We start from the raw sequence: 14,490 nt of genomic DNA, 5'->3' as shown, positions 1-14,490 counted from the left end.
CAGATTAGAACCTGTGTCATTTTGTCTGTGCCTTCCCCAGCCAGGAGCCTCCTTCTACACTAAATGTCCATAAGCCAGGAGCCTCAGAAACTGAGGTTTGTTTTGAGAGTCTGCCCTGAACATCCGAGGGCTAAAGCTGGCCTGGAAGAAAACCTGCCGTTCCTCTGCTCAGTCCTCAGGGGCCCCTTTGTTAGCTGAAGAAAGAAAAGTCTACACTCTTCGAGCCAAGGAGGATGCAGGAGCAGAGACAGGGTGCAGAGAAGCCTTAGCAGTCTACCACATGTGCTCCTGCCCTGAGCCGTTGTCAGCGGCCACCACCACAAACCAGGGGGGAGCTGGGATTTTTGAAACGGAAAGCAGCAATCTGTGGCTTCCCAAAGAGCCTCCTGCCTGGGGTGTCAGGAGGCAGGATAGAGAGACCCAGGAAGACCTGCTCCCTGAAACAAGAACAGGATGGAGAATCAAGCAGCACGCACCCTGCCCCGAGGTTCACATGCTCCCTTATTGCCAGCCCTTTCTGTCCCCAGTGGGGTCCCTTTAATGCTCAATAAAATGTTTTTGTGTAACAGATTTTTAGGGTCGCCAGTGCTCAGACTTAGGTCACTACCCCTGCGCTAGGCACTCCTGCCACCCGGGAAAGGTTCCAAAGGTGGAACAGCTCCAGGGGGTGCCAGGGATCAGAGGAAAAACTTGAGAGGCTGGGGATGAAGGAGTTTGGGCACAGCCCCTAAAGCATCTCAGTGGTTGAGCTTCTGTGAGAAGGCACATCCCCAGTGTGTGTGTGTGTGTGTGTGTGTGTGTGTGTGTGCACGCGCGCGCTGGTGGGAGGGGGTCCCTAGAGGAGGCAGCTGGGGGAGGGCCTGAGGCTGGAAATGGGGAATGGCGTGCGGCCTTTGAGCATGCACAAGCACTTAGCCCTTGAGGTTTCTGGGAAAGCTAGAGCCAAAAGGGCTACGAGATAAGGCAAGTGTAGCAGCAGAACCCAGGTGCCAGGTCTTCCTCAGAACCTATACTTCTCCACGAGGCCGGGCCTTCCACGCTGAGGTAGAAGGGATCCTGGCCAGAAGGTCAGCCAGCAGCTCTGGGAGGAAGGTTGCTGCGGTGGGGGCTCTGCTGCCATGGAAACGACTTCATTTCCTTCCACTCAAATAGCCTGCTGACTGACTTCCTGCTCTGTTGAGTAAAAGGGTCGCTGACTCTCCCCAGAAAGTTGTTCAGTTCACATCCCAGAAGTCCCTCTATTCAGGCCCTGGGGAGGTGTAGTGACTCCTGAGGGCGCTCTTTCCTGAGGCTGGGTGACAGAAGTGGGGGGGGGGGGTTCCTGATAGTTCCCAGGTGCTGGTTGAAGTGCCCAGAGAATGGTCATGCAGGTTGGGGAGTCAAGTAGGTGGAGAGAGAAGGTCGGGGGCAGAGGGCCCCTTCCTGAATCCAGAGCTCACAACGTTACCCCCCCCCCCATTTCCAGAAACTATCTCTTCCCCCACACCAGCCCCCATGGCCCAGTACCGGGAAACCGGGAGCCCAGAGCACTTGTGGCCACAGAGACACTCGCACGCAGCCCTCGGGGTGGGCGGGGCCGGCTGCAGGCAGATGGGGACGAGGTGTGCTCCTGGGAGACCTCAGGCTGAAGGTGGCCCCAGCTTGGACAGCAAGGTTAGAGGTGGGGAGAGCAACCTAAGGCGCCCCCTCGGAGCAGTGGGAGTGGGAAGAGGGGCGGGGGCGGAGGGAACCCGCGATGGGAGGCGAGTGGGCTCTCAGCAGAGGCCAGGTTAGCCCGCGGGAGCTGCCTCTGAGCAGGCGGCGGGAGGGCAGTGCCTCCCTGTGGCTGCCGGGCTTCGCGGATCGCGGCTCTCCGCACACGGGTCGCAGGGTCCTGTGACGCTGTATCCCCTCCTTCACCCCGCCCCCCTCGCGAGGCCGCGCCGCTGGGTGGCCTGAGTCCACGGGCAGAACCCCATCGCCCGCCCCTCTCAGACCCGCCTCTGCCCGCCTGCCTGGCCCTGCGCAGCTTGCGGCCCGGGGACCTCGAAGGTCCCCGCGCACTCAGTCAGCGGCCTCTGCTGTGTCTGCTGCTCCTGCTGGGTCTGCTGCTGCGGCTGGTAACCCGTGCAGACCACACCGGGCACCTCCAGCACCCCAAGTCCGCGGGAGCGCACGAGGGCCCTGATGCGGGACTTCCCGCTTGTGGAGGGGTGGCTGCAGTGTGTGCGGGCTGCTGGGGGCCGGTGGGGGCCTAGCCTGGCCCTGGGCAGAGGAGGAGGTCCGGAGCATGCAGAGCTAGTGGGGAGGCTCCCTCACACCACCGCTGGATGTCCTGTCCATCATCTACAGATGCCCTTCCCCTTCTCTGTCATCCCCTCCCTGGTGGGAACCCCTCAGCCCAGGCCGCAGCTGCTCCATAGTCTGTGTGACAGTGTGAGGTGGGGACCCCCAGGCTGGCCCAGGCCAGGCATTGTGTCCTGCCTGATCCCAAGACCTAAGGAGCCCACCCATTTGCCTTGACCTCCCTCCAGCCACAACGAGATGCCCCTGGTCCTGAGGCAGTTTTACCACAGTGGGCTACAGGATGTTAATCTGCACAATTTCAGCCATGGCCAGACAGGTTGGACAGGCTGAACGATGGTCTCAGAGGTGCCCAGGTACCAAAGGGACACACAAGGTGCCACCATGGCTGCTGGGGAATGTGGGGCCCTTTGGGGGCCTCAGAGACCACAGCTTAGTCACATTGGAACTAAGTTACCATAGTGACCTAGAAAGTGCCATGCCAATGGATGCTGGGGGCTACAGGGGTCACAGTGAGCCAGCCTGACGGGCATCCAAGTACCACAGAGAAAGCAACGCATCACATGTGACTTCTGGGCACAGTGAGTGCTGTGCCAGCTGAGCCCCAAGGAGTTCCAAAGCCCAAACTAAGCCCTGGCCTTCCCTCAGTTCTGGTCAGCCTACGTCCCATGCCAGACCCACGAACGGGATGCTGTGCGCCTCACCCTGGAGCAAATTCACCTCATCCGCCTCATGTGTGCTTCCTATTCTGAGCTGGAGCTTGTGACCTCAGTTAAAGGTAGAAGGGGGACTTCCCTGGTAATCCAGAGGTTAAGACTCCACGCTTCCACTGCAGGGGGCTCGGGTTTGATCCCTTGTGGGGGAACTTAGAGCCCTCATGCTGCGCGGCACGGCCAAAAAAACAAACAAAAAAAGGTAAACAGACTGGTGGTGGTAGGTGTTAGGGACTTCAGTAAGCTTCCCCTGCCTCTGAAAATGATCATCTGACCTACCTGCCCTCAGCTCTCAACAATAGCCGGAAGTGGGCTTGCCTCATTGGTGTGGAGGACGGCCACTCACTGGACAGTAGCCTCTCCAGCTTGCGTACCTTCTATGCTCTGGGTGTGCACTACGTGACACTCACCCACACCTGCAACGTGCCCTGGTAAACACAGTGCAGATGGTGAGGGCCCAGTGAGGCAGGGATCTGCCCAAGATCACGCTGGGGCCCAAAGCAAGTTTACCCCTGGGATCCGGCCCTTAACCTGGGTGGGGAGGGGAATGGAGGTTTGCAGAAGAAGACTGAATCCCCAGAAGGGCCCTGCTACTGCCAGGCACAGCCCAGTTTGGGTCCCTCCTCTTGCACCAGGTAGTTGCAGGTGTAGACAGTTCGACAGAACCTCTTTCTAGGCTCTTGTAGCCAAGTCACAGCCACCAGTCAGACTGCCTCCTGGGCATCCTGCAGGACGCAGAGCTCAGCAAAGGGTATCCACCCCTTCTCCAGCAATGTCAGTCGGCTGACATGCTTTGGCGAGGTAAGGACCCGGGTTTCATACCTTGCCCCACATGAATGTACAGCCCCACCTGTTCCCTACAGATAAATGCACACAAGGTAAATGCAGCCCTGATGCCCTCTCCCCATCCTGTCCCTGCAGAAGGTGGTGGCAGAAATGAACCGCCTGGGCATGATGGTGGACTTGTCCCATGTCTCGGATGCTGTGGCACGGCAAGCCCTAGAAGTGTCACAGGCACCTGTCATCTTCTCCAACTCAGCTGCCCAGGGTATGTGCAAGAACACTCGGAATGTTCCTGATGATATCCGGCAGCTTCTGGTGAGAGACTGCCCTGGCCTTCAAACCTAAAGCGAGAAATTCAAACCAGGAGCCCTTGAACCTGAGTCTCTTCTCCCTCAATTTCCTCAAACGCCAGGTTAAATATCTTCTGCCCCCAAAACCCACGGTACACAGCCCCTGAACCCTTGAGCCCTAGGTGGGGGTCTAGGTGGTAAGATACGCCTCCAAACCCGGAAACCCAGGGCCAAGACACCACCCAGACCAGGGCTGCGGCTCCCCAATTCACACGAACCCAGAGAGGAGACGACTCTGACCTCAAAGCCGGGGCTGAACACCTTCCTCACAGGGGCCAAGAGAGTGAACAGGCAGGTGACTGTGCTGGGGGCCAAGCTGACGGTCCACCGGTTCGCCCCTGCTGAAGAAGAACGGAGGCATCGTGATGCTGTCTTTGTCCGTGCGGGTGCTGCAGTGCAACCCGTTAGCCAACGTGTCTACTGTGGCAAGTGAGCCTCACCCTGGGCTCTCTGAAAACTCTGATTTGGAGCTGAAGCTGGGTCTAAATTTAGGGAGGACTTCAGAAGAGCCCCAGTGGTTTGACCCACTTGTTGGCAATAGGTACATCTCCCAAAAACCCAATAATGGACAGTACACAGCACCTTGGTGCCATGTAGAACTGGAGCCACAGAATCAAAACTGCGATACCGATGGGTATCAGGGAGGCTGTCAGACACTGCTTTATGTCAGAAACAGAAAGAAAATATCCACTATCAGAACTGTTTGACTTTTTTCACATCTTTCTGACAAAATTCGTGAAGTTGTGAGTACCACAAGCGTCATTACACTTCTGTTCAAGATGTAATCTCTGGCTCACAATCACTGTTTAGCTTCTGTATACTGCAGTGTACATGAAGGCCTGTATTAGTCTGGTTGGGCTGTTATAGTGAAACACTATCGACTGAATGACTTAAACAGAAGAAATTTATTTTCTCACAGTTCTAGAGGGTGGAAGTCCAAGGTTAAGGTATTGAATACCATAAGAATTGGTTTGTGGTGAGAACAATCTTCCTGGCTTGCTGATGGCTGTCTTCTTGCGGTGTCCTCACACGGCCTTTCCTCTATGAGCAGAGGGAGAGAGATCTCTGGAATCTATTCCTCTTCTTATAAGGACACCATCAGTCCCTGTCAGATTATTACCCCACCCTTATGACTTCATTTAACTTCAGTTACCTCCCTAAAGGACCTAGCTCCTATCTTCTGCAGTAAAATTGAGAGGGGCTTCAACATATATTTTTTGTGGGGACACAATTCAGTCCATAACAACATCTTAAGATAGCTTTCTCTGATTTTCATCTCTCACTAATACCTTCCTCTTTGTCTAGGAATTATTCAAGTTTCCTTAATTAATTTTTAAAAAAATTTTCTTACATTATCCCTTCCCTTTAAATGCTCTCTTCACTTCTTAACTGGCATTTCTTGGAAATGAAGGCACCTTTCCTCACAATGTATTGATTACTCTCCCCACTGTAACACAGCGTCTTCTCCCATGACTTTCCTGAAATGGTTCCATTTTTTTCATAAAAGTTTAGTCATCAAATCACATGGTTTATTTTCAGTTCCTATAGGATTTTCCCTTTGGGAAACAACTGACTCCTTTAAATGGTGCTTCTTTTAAAACTACCTTCCTTTATGTTTTACAGCAATCTTATGATTTCTGTTGACATACCACCTAGCTTCTTTCTGATCATTCTTTTTATTTTTTTTTTTCAGTTGTTTCTCTCCTCACTCCTTAGCGCTAGATACTACATACAGTTGGTTTTCTTCTCATCTCTTATATACTCTCTCTGTTACTCCAGCAGCTTTGTTTACCATTAAATATATTATCTGCCAGGCACCTTCCATATGTTACCAACATCTCTCCCTCTGTCTTTGTCATTTCAGTCTTCGCTATGCTCTCTGAGCTCTCACAGGGAGATCTATTTAACACAGGAATCTCAGTGGAAAATACTAGTAAGTTATTTCTCTACTAAGTAAAGCCCTTACAGATCACATGGTCCTGATCCATCTTGCAGCCACATCATCTGGACTATGTGACCTCCGATGTCGCAATAGCAGAGGACCAGACCAGAGGGACATTGGCTCCTAATGACCTCAGCTCAGAAGTGATACACTTTATTCTGCTTCTTTGCCACTGGCCACAACTAATCAAAGGAAAAGAGTCTAACTACAAAGGAGGATGAAAAATGTAGATAAGCACATAGGATATTTGATGAGCACTATCTCGAGGTGACATCACTTCCCATCAAACTTTTACTTCACAGAGAAAACACAGACTATAAAGCAAAAACACCCCTAAATAACTTTTTCTCTTTACATACAAGGATAGCTTTTCTACATAGTTCACCTATTCTCACTTCCTCAGTAACTTCCATTCATTTTCCCATCTCATTGGTATTGTTAAGGTTTTCCTCTTTAGCAATTTTATTTTGGCCCCCTCCCATTAGAAAGCTGCCCCCTTCCCATTAAAAATTACTCTTGCTTGATGCCAAGTAATTCTCTAGCTACCTTTCCTCTCCTCCTAATTTCACAGTACAGTTTATCAAAAATTTGTATTTATTCTCACTGTCTGTATTTTCTTATCTTTATGTACCTCGTGACTCACACAATTTTGCTATTTTCTTCTTACTTATCTGCACTGGAATTGCATTCACCGACATTTAATTTGTGATTAAATTGAATGAATATTGTTTGGTCATTATATCACCTTTCAGCAATATTTGATTTTGTTGATCAAGTTTGTCATCTCAGAAAAATCTTTCACCTTAACAACAGTAGCATCTTAATTTGCTACTTCTTCCTCCTGCCTCTGGACATCCTTATCTCTTTCACTGGGCACTCTCACTTTGCCCTCTCCCAAGAGATGTGTATTTCTCAGAAGCTCTCTTCTGCCCTTGATAGATGGTCTCATCTACTCTTGTGATTCCAGCCACCATATATATCACAGATCTTGACCTAAAACGTACGTATCTCTCTCCTGAGTCTCTTACAAACCTAACTAATTGCAAAGTGAAAAACTCTGCCCAAATATAACATGGACACTTAAAATTAATTATGTGATATTACTGAACGATTAATTTTACCTTCAATACTTACTTCCACTATTCATCTCTCTACATCATTTATACCACCACTATTTGTACAGTTGCCCAAGTTGGATACTGAGGAAACACTGAAGACTCTGGACTCTGACAACCCTCAGAATGGGAGAAAATATTTGCAAATGAAGCAACTGACAAGGGATTAATTTCCAAAATATATAAACATAAATAAATTTGTAAAATATATAAGCGACTCATGCAGATCAATATCAAAAAAACACAACCCAGTGAAAAAATGGATGGAAGACCTAAATAGACATTTCTCCAAAGATGGCCAACAAGCACATGAAAAGATGCTCAACATCACTAATTATGAGAGAAATGCAAATCAAAACTACAAGGAGGTATCACCTCACACTGGTCAGAATGGTCATCATCAAAAAATCTACAAACAATAAATGCTGGAGAGGATGTGGAGAAAACGGAACCCTCCTACACTGTTGGTGGGAATGTAAATTGGTGCAGCCACTATGGAGTACAGTATGGAGGCTCCTTAGAAAACTAAACATAGAACTACCATGTGACTCAGCAATCCCACTTCTGGGCATATACCTGGAGAAAAGCATAATTCAAAAAGATGCTTGCACCCTAATATTCATTGCAGCACTATTTACACTAGCCAGGATATTGAAGCAACCTAAATGTCCATCAACAGAGAAATGAATAAAGAGAATGTGGTACATATATACAATGGAATATTACTCAGCCATAATAAGGAATGAAATAGTGCCATTTGCAGAGACATGGATGGACTTAGAGACTGTCATACAGAGTGAAGTAAGTCAGAAAGAGAAAAACAAATATCGTATAATATCACTTATATGTGGAATCTAGAAAAATGGTACAGATGAATTTATTCGCAAAGCAGAAATAGAGACACAGATGTAGAGAACAAACACATGGATACCAAGGGGGGGAAGGGGGGGGATGAATTAGGAGATTTGGATTGACATATACACCACTATGTATAAAATAGATAACTAATGAGAAACTATGGTATAGCACAGGGAACTCTACTCAATGCTCTCTGGTGACCTAAATGGGTAGAAATATAAAAAAGAGGGAATATATGTATAGGTATAACTGGTTCACTTTGCTGTACAGCAGAAACTAACACAACATTGTAAAGCAACTATACTTTAATAAAAATTAATTTAAAAAATAATAAAACTCTGGACTCTGTATAATCATCCCTCACCTTCACAATTAATTCAGTAACCAAGTACTGTCTAACCTAAATTCCTACTGTCTCTCAATATTGTATACTATTATGCAAGTCTCTTGCCACTACTTGGTTCTGAGCTACATTTTCTCTTATTTATGGAACATAAACAGTCTCTTAACTTTTAACAGAATAAATCTTTTAACAGAATTCACTGAGTACCTACAACACTGGTAAATAAGGACATTGTTCACATACAGTTTACAATGTAATAGGGGAAATGAACTCTAAAATATAACTATACCTCTCACAGGTAACTGGACAGCCAAGTTTTATAAGAACACATAGAAAGGGAATTTAATCTCTAACGGAAGTCATGAAAAGCCAGAGAGTCAATGTTTATTCTGAAACTTATATGATGAGAGTGCATTAACCAAGGATTGAATGAGTGAAGAATGATACAAATTGATGACATAACCTGGAGAAAGTCCAGCATTAAGAGAAGTCTAACCCTGAAATCTATTGAGTATTGCTGAAAATTTATGGAAGGAGATGCTAAGTAAGGATAGAGAAACCAGATAAGGGTGGACTAGTAGGCAAGAGCACAGTGCTTGAAGCCTTTTCCCCAAAATTAAAGAGAAGCTATCAAAGAGCTCTAAGCCGTTGAATAAAATTTAGGTTGTGATGCAGAGAATAAACAAGACAGAAATAATACTGGAGTCAGGGAAAAAGTGAACTGGGATGTTACATCCGAGTAAGAAATGTAAAAGATATGACAATGGACATAGAGAACAATGGACGTGTGTGTGTGTGTATTTATATTTATACATATATATTTTTATATATATATAGTATAATTATGACAACTCTTAGGGATTGTTCCAATCAGAGTTTAAGGGAGGGGAGAAGAGTAAAGAATGACTCTCAGTTTCTTGCTTGGTTAATTGGGGTTAAAACAGTTTGCAATAAAAAAAAATTAGCTTAAGTCATTTAATCATTTTAAATGCATTCTGAATCCTATACAAATAAGTTTGAGAAATTTCAGAAAATTGTGTTTCCTTAAGTTTTGCATAGCTTTTGTTATGCCATGTGAATTCCCTTCTTTTTCATATGATTAAAGAAAAGTTATGAAAAAAATAAGAGAGAAATGAGAGAAAATAAGATCTTATGAAAAAGTATGAATAATATTTATCTGTTTTTGTGCTTACTGTAATTTCTTATTGTTTATCTCTCCATATACATATTCTGAGATATCTTTTCAGACCTGCTGAGTCAATCTGTGAGGATTAAGTTTAACTAATCACTCAGACGAACCTAAAATTGGTTCACCTACAGGAATAACCAACATAAGAGAGCAGTCATGGTAGTCTCAAAATTAGAGAAGACTTCCTAATTATTCCCATTATGTCAAAGAGAGAATATGAGCAGGTACTTCAAGTATCCAAACTTCCTATGATTAGGTTCTGCAAAAGCATTTTAAATAGAAAAAATGCATAGAAGAAAGGTTAAGACAAAACTTCCCCAGGATAAAATGGATCCCATATTTTCACCAGATGCCTTTACTTAGGAAAAACAAATGTTAAAGAATTGTAACACTATCCAACCTGGCAAACAAAATACAGAAATTTTCACCACTAAGCCTGAGCTCAGTACAACTCTGATTTACTGTTTTTTCAAGCTTTACACAGAAGTCTCTAATTTTAAAATATTTATAAGTAACCCATTTTGTAGGAAAACACCTATCTTTCATCATAAGAATTATGACACTTTATACTTTTATTCCAGCCTAACTTTTATACTTTATTTTCTACCATTTGGCAACTTATACCTTATGCTTTAGTCAAAAAAAACTCATTTACAATCACTTGAATATACTGTATTAGTTCTCAAGTCCAGGATGTTCCTTCGCCTGGTATGCCCCTGACCTTCTCTCCATGTGGAAAACTCCTACTGACATTCAAAACCTAATTCCAAGACCCCCTCATTGTTGGCATCCTCTTCAATATCCCCTAGCAGGATTATTGACTCCAAGTTCTGTTTTACAAAGTTACATTTTTATGATCTATTTATTTAATAGCCTATCCCTATTCGATTGTAATGAGTTGTTCATGCATCTCTCACACTCTCTTTTGAGTTCCTCTGGTCTTTATTTTTTCTTTTATCTCTTACCCATAAGCACAGTGCTTGCCCCATAGTACGTGCTCAACGTGTTGGCTGAGTGAAAAAAGACACCTTTTAGCTCTAATCATTTGTGAAATTTCATTTAAAATGACATCAGATTACCCTTTCTTTCCTAACTTAATTTCCAGTACTATAGAATGTACACTGAGAATACCGTCAGTGGCCTAGAGAAACAGTGTTCTCAGTGGACTTCATGCCTATAGTCAGCCCCCTTATAACTTTCTCTGGCATACAACTGCCAGACATGTTCTTAAAAAAAAAAAAAAACGTACCAACCCCTCACCTATTGGAAAACTTCCAGAAGCTCTCCATTCCTTATTGTATCTTTTCTAGTTGATTTTTTAAATACCTCTGTCTTACTTAATCTATTCAGAACTGCCTTTTCTACCTTTGGCTTTCATTTTCAATTTCATTCATATCATTATCTGCACTTACCCATAGAACCTAAGCATATTTCAGTTTCTTATGCAAGTTTCCTCACTAGAGGTCAAAGGGGCAAGGACTATTGTGATAAAATATTAAATAAATAGATGATAGGACTTTGTTCTATTGGTCTGGGAAAATTACTACCTGAAACAAAATAATTCTGGGAACTGAAGGGATCAGACCAGTCAGCTTTGTTTACTTCAGACTCAAATCAATGTCTTGTCTTAACCTGAGCTCTGGTTACATTTAGAAAAAAGTACTGTAAAGACAGTGAATGAGCAAGGCCACTATCTGAGACGTGTCTGGGTCCTTAGTATAGTAACTGGGGGAATGGTAAGCATTGGTCAATGTTTGCTGATTGATGACTCAATAGATCTGGTTAAGCCTCACCGTCAGAATTCCAGATTTTTTAACAAGCTTCTCAGTCTTTTCATCCCAAAGAAGAAACTAAAGAAAACCAGATGACAAGAATTTCAAATTGTAAAATATCCTGGTTGTCAAATTTAAATAGGGATATCCTGTGCAATGGAGAGGCTGGCTGGTGCCAATTTCACATTTTGTTCTCTAGTGTCTGGGCGAAGCCTGCTCTGCCAGTGAGCTGACAGGTCGAGAGCACTCCAGCTTCCACAGACACCTGAGAACCTTCTGTTTTTCATGGTGTTCCTGCCTTACCTAAGGGAAGGACTATATTCACAATGAAAAGAGTTATGATTAATCACCAGTAGAGAGATTCTTCCACTTTCTGGGCGCCCACGTTAAGAGTCTGGTATAGTCAACACTCCCTCTAACATAGATCATGTATAGAAATGAGAAAACTATCACCTAATATGGCCAGAGAGATTAAGGGAGTTGACCCAGCTGACCCCAGGAGACACCTCTAATTCAAAACCTAAACCATTAACATAGTGATTGTGATCAAGGAGACTTACAGCACATAAGAGATTCAAAAAGCATATTAATCCACCTCCGGCAACACTGCCAGTTTAAAAGAATGATTAACCTTCTCTCCCACTTGATTCAACCTGGCTATGTATTATACCACTCAAATGCCAGCAGACTCTATGCTTATGGCTTCCATTAGGTAGCACTTAGTATACACGAAAACTTTCTTCAAGAAGTAATTACTTTTGAAACCATAAACATTTCAGTTGGGAAAAGAGATAAAGAAAGGAGGTGCAAGTAAAGGGAACAAGGAAAAAATAAGAAAATACCCTGAAATATAAACATGTTGATTCAAAAAATAATTGAAAGGGGACTTAAACGATACTAGGTGAGCATTTATTCTGTTTCTGCTTTAAATAAGGCATTCTGTTCTATTTGTTAGGTGTTGTACTTGTTTATTATCTAATGTCTGTTAAAAACCTCTTGAAAGAGATGTATTCATTCTGGTATCCTAAGCACGTATCTGGATGAACAGCATAAGCAATGGGAAGCCATGGGGCATAATGGACCTTGCAAAGGCTCTGGAATCCATCTCTTACTTACGGCCTTTGAGACTCAGGCTCCTCCTCTATGTAATGTTCCTAAAACTTAGTGGAGATAGAACACTAGGGACACAGAAGGTCCAAGTAGGTATTTACTACTACTTTTCAAATATCTTCCTTTAGGAAAACAAATATATTTTATTTGCAATGACGCTTTCTTGTGAATTTTATTCTTCTAAAGAAGAATATTTTTAGTGAACAATTTATTCGTTTGCCTCCCTGTGCTACCTTATTGACAATACTCAAATAAGGGTGGTTTTCTCTCAAGCAGTTACCTCCATGTGATTTGTACTTCAGACCTTCCTAAAAGCATGTTTTCCTGCTCTTTCTTTCCACCCCATTCCAACTCTACTTAAAATATTGTGATCCTCTATTAAAATGCAAGGAACCCTGGGAAAATAAGGAGAAGCAAAATGTTTGTCACTGCCAGCTCTGGTATGCATATATCAGGCTAAATTATAACTGATGAAGACAGAAATGGGACCCATATCTGTCTGACTTCAGAAATCAGAAGTGTAGCTACTACAAGCTGATGAATTGGAACTCAGATCAAGGCCTAGAGTGGAGAGGAATCCTCTGATCAGAAGGAGAAAGTAAACAAAGGGCAGCGTTTAATTATTTAATAATAAGTAAGAGAATGACTATGGTGTTTTTACAGAACAGGATATAATATTGAAATAAAATCCCCCAAAGTGACACAGAAACATAATGCAATCCTCTTAAGCTACAACCCTTCCTAAACCAAACCATACCATTCTCTTCACAGAGCCTGGAAAGTCAAAAGAAAGGGGATACTGATCTGCATCACACTGGCATTAGAAGCAGATCTAGTTTTAATGAAGTTTTATTTCATGGGTTAAAGTTTCCCCAAAGAAAGGATAAGCTTTTTTTCTCAAGAAACATCACTGTGTAATAATCAAGGAGACAGGGATGGTGGTATTAATTGTTCTAAGTACAGGGATTTGTTTTGCAGAAAGAAGTACCAATCAGAAAGAGAACTGACCAATAATTACTTAACAAAACTGCTTCAGAAGTAGATTTCTAAATCTACTTTTAGACTAATTGATAGTTAGAAAAATATTACTAAGTTTATTCATTTAGAGGAAATCTGTGCAAGCCTCTGAAACCAAGAGGTGTTGTATCAAAAGAGATAAGGAGACTAGACACTTATGTAAGAGCTACTTCTTCCTCAAATGGCCACCATATAGTCATGTCTGACTATTACATTACCAAGAAGTAACAATGCATCTTTAGGAAACTAGTATGAAAGAGAAACATAATAAAATTTTTTGCAGGTGACTCTTTGATCTCATAGGTGTTTGTTAATTTTCCAAAGTTGGGACTGGATCCTGCCTTTAGAAAATGCTCCTTGAAATATCGCACTGAAAATCTCTTTTACTCCTTATTGTAAACACTGTATATGTTTTTAAGAAGACCAATAAAAAATAAATAAAAATAAAATAAATAAAAATAAATAAAATTTATTTTATTTATAAAAATAAATAAAATAAATAAAAATATTATTTTTCTAGTAGTGAAATTGTGGAGAATACAACTTGCATTTCTACTGTAGTCCCACAAAAAGAGGAAGTTCTTTTCCACAAAGACTCTCATCAGTGTGAACTCTGGGAGAGAAGTATTTGTAGTTGTCTCATGCTTTGTGGTGAGAGACTCGCACTTTTTCCCCTGTCTCTATTGTGGGAAACAGGGCACACTTTGGGCTGAGAATTCATGCTGTGGTAGGAAAAAAAAGAAATGAAAAGTACCCTCGTTAACACTGCTCTTTAACAAGTTCAGCGAATGGGCTTCAGCCATTCTAAACAGCAGCAATTAAAAAATACTTTAATTTTCATACATTTCTTCCAGTAGGATGATAAGCTGAGATATGTTAACTTTAATTTTATGGTTTGGGTGAATATAGAGTTCGATTACTCCCTGTCAAAGCAGAAATCAACCTCTTACAGGGAATAAATGCTAATTTAGAAAAACAGAGTAAGTATGTTATATTAAGTATATTTGTTTCTTTC

General features: G+C 43.3%; 1 protein-coding gene across 1 annotated transcript; it reads left to right on the top strand.

The window, feature by feature from the left end:
- Positions 1-1,494: 1,494 nt before the first annotated feature.
- On the top strand, positions 1,495-4,726 carry LOC132440320 (dipeptidase 2-like). The gene is given in 11 exon segments (XM_069541554.1): positions 1,495-1,653; positions 1,917-2,110; positions 2,112-2,192; positions 2,514-2,599; positions 2,602-2,639; positions 2,932-3,061; positions 3,286-3,427; positions 3,728-3,797; positions 3,918-4,094; positions 4,477-4,558; positions 4,671-4,726. Coding segments are annotated over 11 exon segments (1,215 nt in total).
- Positions 4,727-14,490: the final 9,764 nt, after the last annotated feature.

This window comes from Delphinus delphis, chromosome 17 (assembly GCF_949987515.2).
Source record: "Delphinus delphis chromosome 17, mDelDel1.2, whole genome shotgun sequence".
In the NCBI taxonomy this organism is placed as follows: Eukaryota; Metazoa; Chordata; class Mammalia; order Artiodactyla; family Delphinidae; genus Delphinus; species Delphinus delphis.
The sequence above is the reverse complement of the archived record's forward strand: the minus strand, read 5'-3'. Positions and strand labels throughout refer to the sequence as shown.